Below are 7,930 nucleotides of genomic sequence, written 5' to 3'. Positions count from 1 at the left end.
CCTTGGCTTCATAAATAGCGGCGTCGAGTAAAAAAGCAAGGAAATTATACTGTCCCTTTGCAAAGCCAGGAATAGACTCTGGCAGGAGGATTGTGTCCAATTCTCAGCATTTCATGAGGAAGGTTTGCAAGGCTGGAGAGGAGATTGATTAGAGTGTACCAGGGAGGAGGAACGTCGGTTAATATGGAGGGACTGGAGCAACTGGGATTGTTCTCCTCAGAGCTGAGAAGGGTAAGGGGAGATTTAATCGAGCTGTTCAAAATCTTGGCAGATTTGATAGAGGAGAAGTCATTTCCCATGTCAGGTGGGTCAGGAACCAGGGGACTCAGATTGAAGGTAATTGTCAATAGAACCAGGGGGAAGATGGGGAGATTTCTTTAGTGAGTTGTTGTGATCTCGTAGATGCTGTCTAAAAGGGGGAAACAGATTCATTAAGAACATCCAAAAGGGGAATTGGATTCATAATTGAAGGGTAACTTTCCAAATATTGACTGGAAAAGATATAGTTCGAGTACAATAGATGGGTCGTTTTTTGTACAGTGTGTGCAGGAGGGTTTCCTGACACAATATGTTGACAAGCCAACAAGAGGCGAGGCCACGTTGGATTTGGTTTTGGGTAATGAACCAGGCCACGTGTTGGATTTGGAGGTAGGAGAGCACTTTGGGGACAGTGACCACAATTCGGTGACGTTTACGTTAATGATGGAAAGGGATAAGTATACACCGCAGGGCAAGAGTTATAGCTGGGGGAAGGGCAATTATGATGCCATTAGACGTGGCTTGGGGGGGATAAGGTGGAGAAGTAGGCTGCAAGTGTTGGGCACACTGGATAAGTGGGGCTTGTTCAAGGATCAGCTACTGCGTGTTCTTGATAAGTATGTACCGGTCAGACAGGGAGGAAGGCGTCGAGCGAGGGAACCGTGGTTTACCAAGGAAGTGGAATCGCTTGTTAAGAGGAAGAAGGAGGCCTATGTGAAGATGAGGTGTGAAGTTTCGGTTGGGGCGATGGATAGTTACAAGGTAGCGAGGAAGGATCTAAAGAGAGAGCTAAGACGAGCAAGGAGGGGACATGAGAAGTATTTGGCAGGAAGGATCAAGGAAAACCCAAAAGCTTTCTATAGGTATGTCAGGAATAAGCGAATGACTAGGGAAAGAGTAGGACCAGTCAAGGACAGGGATGGGAAATTGTGTGTGGAGTCTGAAGAGATAGGCGAGATACTAAATGAATATTTTTCGTCAGTATTCACTCAGGAAAAAGATAATGTTGTGGAGGAGAATGCTGAGCCCCAGGCTAATAGAATAGATGGCATTGAGGTACGTAGGGAAGAGGTGTTGGCAATTCTGGACAGGCTGAAAATAGATAAGTCCCCGAGACCTGATGGGATTTATCCTAGGATTCTCTGGGAGGCCAGGGAAGAGATTGCTGGACCTTTGGCTTTGATTTTTATGTCATCATTGGCTACAGGAATAGTACCAGAGGACTGGAGGACAGCAAATGTGGTCCCTTTGTTCAAAAAGGGGAGCAGAGACAACTCCGGCAACTATAGACCGGTGAGCCTCACGTCTGTAGTGGGTAAAGTCTTGGAGGGGATTATAAGAGACAAGATTTATAATCATCTAGATAGGAATAATATGATCAGGGATAGTCAGCATGGCTTTGTGAAGGGTAGGTCATGCCTCACAAACCTTATTGAGTTCTTTGAGAAGGTGACTGAACAGGTAGACGAGGGTAGAGCAGTTGATGTGGTGTATATGGATTTCAGCAAAGCGTTTGATAAGGTTCCCCACGGTAGGCTATTGCAAAAAATACGGAGGCTGGGGATTGAGGGTGATTTAGAGATGTGGATCACAAATTGGCTAGCTGAAAGAAGACAGAGGGTGGTGGTTGATGGGAAATGTTCAGAATGGAGTACAGTCACAAGTGGAGTACCACAAGGATCTGTTCTGGGGCCGTTGCTGTTTGTCATTTTTATCAATGACCTAGAGGAAGGCGCAGAAGGGTGGGTGAGTAAATTTGCAGACGATACTAAAGTCGGTGGTGTTGTCGATAGTGTGGAAGGATGTAGCAGGTTACAGAGGGATATAGATAAACTGCAGAGCTGGGCTGAGAGGTGGCAAATGGAGTTTAATGTAGAGAAGTGTGAGGTGATTCACTTTGGAAGGAATAACAGGAATGCGGAATATTTGGCTAATAGTAAAGTTCTTGAAAGTGTGGATGAGCAGAGGGATCTAGGTGTCCATGTACATAGATCCCTGAAAGTTGCCACCCAGGTTGATAGGGTTGTGAAGAAGGCCTATGGAGTGTTGGCCTTTATTGGTAGAGGGATTGAGTTCCGGAGTCGGGAGGTCATGTTGCAGCTGTACAGAACTCTGGTACGGCCGCATTTGGAGTATTGCGTACAGTTCTGGTCACCGCATTATAGGAAGGACGTGGAGGCTTTGGAGCGGGTGCAGAGGAGATTTACCAGGATGTTGCCTGGTATGGAGGGAAAATCTTATGAGGAAAGGCTGATGGACTTGAGGTTGTTTTCGTTGGAGAGAAGAAGGTTAAGAGGAGACTTAATAGAGGCATACAAAATGATCAGGGGGTTGGATAGGGTGGACAGTGAGAGCCTTCTCCCGCGGATGGATATGGCTGGCACGAGGGGACATAACTTTAAACTGAGGGGTAATAGATATAGGACAGAGGTCAGAGGTAGGTTCTTTACGCAAAGAGTAGTGAGGCCGTGGAATGCCCTACCTGCTACAGTAGTGAACTCGCCAACATTGAGGGCATTTAAAAGTTTATTGGATAAACATATGGATGATAATGGCATAGTGTAGGTTAGATGGCTTTTGTTTCGGTGCAACATCGTGGGCCAAAGGGCCTGTACTGCGCTGTATCGTTCTATGTTCTATGTTCTATGTAACATCTGACAGGAATATGGGGAAGAGCGGGGAAGTGGGGAGTTATACAGATCATTCAAAAAGTCACAGGAATGATTTAGATTGTAGCATTCTAGGATTGTCAAATTGCTCCGAACAACTAACAGTTTATTCCATTTATTATATCTTCCCTGTCAGATAATAATCCAATTCCCTGGACAATCATCTCACATTGTTGGTGGAATCTATTTATTGAATTTGCCAACACTACAATAATGACAGGTTTGAAACAATAATTGATGTGGTGTCCTGGGGGATTTTGTCAGGCGGGGGGGGGGGGGCGGCACATGGAAATGGAAATGTTAACTCTGGCCGTGATGTTTGATTGGATCATGAACAGCAACAGAACTCCAGGTTTAAATCTCAGCCTTTTATCCTTCTGCAGTGTTCCTACTTTAACATTTACAAAATAGAATTGCAAAGTTAAAAAGCAACACTGACCATTAACACTGAAGAGCAGAGTAAGCAAGTGAGCTGAGGAAAAGGATGTGAAGAAGTGAAGAAACACAACACGGCTGGAAATGATTTGTCGAAGAGTAGAGCACAGAGATTTTTAATTATTAATGCTTTCCCTGCAACATGTTAGAAATGTGGATTATGTTTCTGCACTCTCTATGTTCAGATTTAGTTGTTTAAAAAGTCACATTATATGAATTAAGAAGTTACCTCTGAGATGTAATGCAGTGTGGAACGTTGCATGTTAACTGTAATTCTACATGACTCTGGGACAATGCAGAATCACAGAATTTCTACACCCATCATGTCCCCCGAATGTACAACTCAGCAAGTGCCACTTACCCGCTCTTCTCCCCATAGCCCTGTACATTCTTCCTCTTCAGATAATAATCTAACTTCCTCTTGAAATTCTCAATTGTACCGACCTCCACCATCTTCTCAAGCAGTGCACCCCAGACCCTAACCACTCGCCGCGCCAAAAGGTTTTCCCTTGCGTTGCCATTGCTTCTTCATCCAATTACCTTAAATCTGTGTCCACTGCTTCTCCATCCTTTCCACCAATGGGAACAGTTTCCCTCTCTATCTGTCCAGGCCCCTCATCATTGTGAACGTCCGCTATCAAATCTCCTCGCAACATTTCCTTTTCCAGAAAAATATCCCAACTTTTTCAATCTATCTTCATAACTAAAATTCCTCACCCCTGGAACCATTCCCATGAATCTTTTCAGCACTCGCTCCAATGTCTTCACATCCTTCCTAAAATGTGGCCCCCAGAACTGTGCCCAATATCCCAGCTGAGGCAGAACCAATTTTTTCTCTAAACAATGCAAATCTCATTGACAAATAGAAGTTAAAATCAGCATCATTACAAAAATTATTTGTTTGATTTTAAAGTACCCAATTAATTTTTTTTTCCAATTAAGGGGCAATTTAGCATGGCCAATCCACCTAACCTGCACATCTTTGGGTTGTGGGAGCGAAACCCACGCAGACACGGGGAGAATGTGCAAACTCCACACGGACAGTGACCCAGAGCCGGGATCAAACCCGGGTCCTCGGCACCACGAGGCAGCTGTGCTAACCACTGCGCAACCATGCCGCCCATACTAAGACACAAAGACTGTGAAATCAATGTGGGTGCGTCTGCATTAACATAGAAGATAGAACATAGAACATACGGTACAGAAGAAGGCCATTCGGCCCATCGAGTCTGCACAGACCCATTTAAGCCCTCACTTCCACCCTATCCCCGTAACCCAATAACCCCTCCTAACCTTTTTGGTCACTAAGGGCAGTTTATCACGGCCAATCCACCTAACCTGCACATCTTTGGACTGTGGGAGGAAACCGGACCACCCGGAGGAAACCCACGCACACACGGGGAGAACGTGCAGACTCCGCACAGACAGTGACCCAGCAGGGAATCGAACCTGGGACCCTGGCTACCGTGCTGCCCTTAACGTTTAAATGTATTTGCCATTGAACCTGGTGAAAGTCTGTAAGTCAATGTTCTGTTAGAAACAATCTGTGCCCTCAAACATAAACCATTGAGACATTAGCCTCACACATTAGGAGAGTCAAATCCACGGCTGAACGCAAAGCTTACTTCATATACATCACGGACTAAGATAACGTGGGTGTTCCAGTTGCACACAATATGGTTCCGAAGCGGCCTGTACAGTTAACAAGAACAATTGAATGCAGCAGTGTGAGAAGGAAGGCGATGCAGAAACTGTTTTACACTTTGAAAAGTTGGACTCTTAAATTGCAAATTTTCAGCACTTTCCATGTCACCAATATTGAAAAGCAAACTTGCTGTGTGGAAATGATTTTGGAACAAAAGTATTCTCATGCAAAGAGGAAAAGAACACTTTGCAAACAGTTTGCAAGAGGATGGTTAGAAAAAAAAAGAAAAGAAAATAGTTCATACAGGAAATGCGAATTGATCGAGAGATTAACTCTGTGACTATTGGCTTCAAACAATAAAATTGGCTTTCTGGATTAAAGTTGCAACCAGGGCAAGACTCCTCTTGCTCATTTGATCCAGTAAGAGGGGAAAGTCTAGTTGAGGAAGAAAGGAAGAGGGGTGGTTTGCTGGTACACACTTCTCTGCACATCTGACAAGGGCGAGACATATTTTCCATGCAGGAAGTGTGGGCTTTGAAGAAATGTGCTGTATAACTTATTTAGTTTCCTGAAAGGTGCGAGATGACAAGAGATTGAATGTTACGTCCTGGCAACTGCACTGTAACAGAGGAGACTGTGCTGACAGTGTCTGCACTGGTCGATAATATGAACGAAACGTCAAACAAGTTAACTGAGCCACGGAAGGTTTGCGAACACCAGCCCTCTGTCTCTGTCCGGGTGTTAATCTACCTGATCACTGCCCTACTGCTTGGCCACATGGTTACAAGCGCCTTGTTATATGTCTACTTTTCAATGAAACTTGACAAGGTGAGCAAAGTGGAAGAGCTTCTTTAGTCCAGGTGTTGCATTGGTGATGTTTTTAATATTAATTCAACGGTTCTTTTTATTAACTTTACTATTCTCTGGACAGAGTGTATTTTTTTTTCATCTGTCTGCAAAGTTGGATTGAATATTGAAATGCACATTAAATTCAGGGGAATGCACAGAAGCCAAGTTAGTGAGTTATTCTCGTATGTTTCAGAATCCAGCAAAACACCATCCTGCTCAGGATGTAGCTGAAGAGGCGATGGTCATCTTTAACCATCACTGCCTGGAGGGCAATTAATAAATGAGAAAAATGTGGAACTGGTTACACAACGGCATCCCCAAAAGATTCCTCCATCCTGTTTATGAGTGACATTAGAGAGAGGAGGATGTTTCTATATGTCTGTCCATTCCAGAATCTTATTACATTCAGAAATCAATTAGTATTGGGGAGTGGGTCAGTCATGTCAAAGATCGATGGAAATGTAACTGTTGTTATCGAGTTTTCAAACTCTTTCACTGGCATGAGGTATTTTTACACTTTTTTCTTTTGTTACCTCTCCCAACAGGTTCAGGAAATTGTGAATGCAGATCCAGAATATATGTTCCTGCGCAGTATAAAACGATGTGAAAATAAGAATCAGGTTGAAAAGAACAATATTTTTTGTGATGGTAAAAGATCCGAACTACAGCATCTCATTCAGAAGGTAAAGGTTTTGCACAGTAAACCCTTTTGACCAGGAATTCTGTCGATGAAATAGACAAAAGTACTTTCTAGAGACCTGGAGATGGTTTGATTAGTGCGGTCACTTTGCTGGTCTTTTGATCTCTAAACATGTTTATTAAAACTAGGTCAACTGCAAAAACAAATGTTTGTTTCTGCTTTTCAAGATTGCCTTGTGCGGCAGCAACATCTTAAATAATAAATTAGTTTCAGAGATCCATCGATCAGACCACTGATCGAGAGTACTGGAATAAACACTCAACATTAAACCAATGGACATGTTGGTAAAAATATCGGGTTAATGTGTGAGTGTGTAGAATTGAGGATTGTTCAAACAACAATAGAAATGACAAATAATGCCTTGGAATTTGAGTTGCTGGGGCAGAGGGGGGGGGGGGGGGGTGATGCCAACTCAAGCCCAAACAACATGAAACATTAGGTTTGGAATGTTTTATTGGATTTTATTTGATGTTGGACATCTTCCACAAAACCTTGTTCCAGAGGAGAAATGGAAGCCAATGGGGGACTTTGCGAATTGTACAGAATGCAGGCTGGCACTTCAGGGCAGTGCTGAGGGAGTGCTGCACTGTCGCATGCGTTCTCCTTTAGCTAAGATGTTCTTCGGAGATGGACATTAGCGACCAATGGAAGAAGAGCCCACATTCGTTCGTCAACTAATTTCACCAAAATTACCCATGAGCTGGGGCCCGCCCTATTGCAGGGGGTGTAATTCTGAGATGCAATAGGTGCCATATAAATTCAGCATGTTTCATCCATGGATTGTGGATGGAACGGACGTGATTCAATAATTGGCCTTTTGGGTACATTTTCCTTTGTAGATATCTGCCAGAAGGGGAAACTGACAGACATTTAAAAGCATTGTTAGTTTTTTTTGTAAACAGAGATTGAAAAGGAAAGTGGTAAACATGGTAAAATGATTGAGAGAGGCTGAGTGTGAGGTCGATTGGCTGAATGGTCTTCTCTCGGATTCTGCATGCTGTCACCTTCACAATGCTAACTGTGTGATTTCTCTCCATTCAGTACCTAACCAACAACACCAGGGAACAGCTACATGGCGCAGGAGTTCCATCGCAAGAAAGACAGATAGGTATTTCACAGCTCAAAGCCATCTTTAATTAACTATATTCACCACGGGCCTGACAAACGAGGGTGCAGAAAGTGTACCATGCCAAACTAACAATTTCTCTATTTATATGGATTAGATTTCTAATTATTTGTCTAATATACTATTTTTGAAAATGTGAAAATAAGATAATGAAAATGTGAATGAAATTCGTGCTAAGTAGCCACAATGTGATCTGGTGGAGCTTTCAGGATGTGAAGGTATTGCGACTGTAAAGTTCAAAGAGACAA

General features: G+C 43.3%; 1 protein-coding gene across 1 annotated transcript in view; it reads left to right on the top strand.

Annotated features, from left to right (window-relative positions):
• The first annotated feature begins 5,433 nt into the window (after window positions 1-5,433).
• The window catches only part of LOC140422815 (CD40 ligand-like), a 42,625-nt gene continuing 40,128 nt past the window's right edge, over window positions 5,434-7,930 (top strand). Inside the window, exons 1-3 of the mRNA XM_072507720.1 lie at window positions 5,434-5,835; window positions 6,402-6,539; window positions 7,598-7,664. Coding sequence (XP_072363821.1) covers window positions 5,605-5,835; window positions 6,402-6,539; window positions 7,598-7,664 — 436 coding nt within the window. The 5' untranslated portion in view covers window positions 5,434-5,604. The remainder of the gene's footprint in view (window positions 5,836-6,401; window positions 6,540-7,597; window positions 7,665-7,930) is intronic.

The sequence above is a fragment of the Scyliorhinus torazame genome, chromosome 5 (genome assembly GCF_047496885.1).
Source record: "Scyliorhinus torazame isolate Kashiwa2021f chromosome 5, sScyTor2.1, whole genome shotgun sequence".
NCBI lineage: Eukaryota > Metazoa > Chordata > Chondrichthyes > Carcharhiniformes > Scyliorhinidae > Scyliorhinus > Scyliorhinus torazame.
Note: the sequence above shows the minus strand (reverse complement) of the source record. Positions and strands in the feature narration are given on the sequence as shown.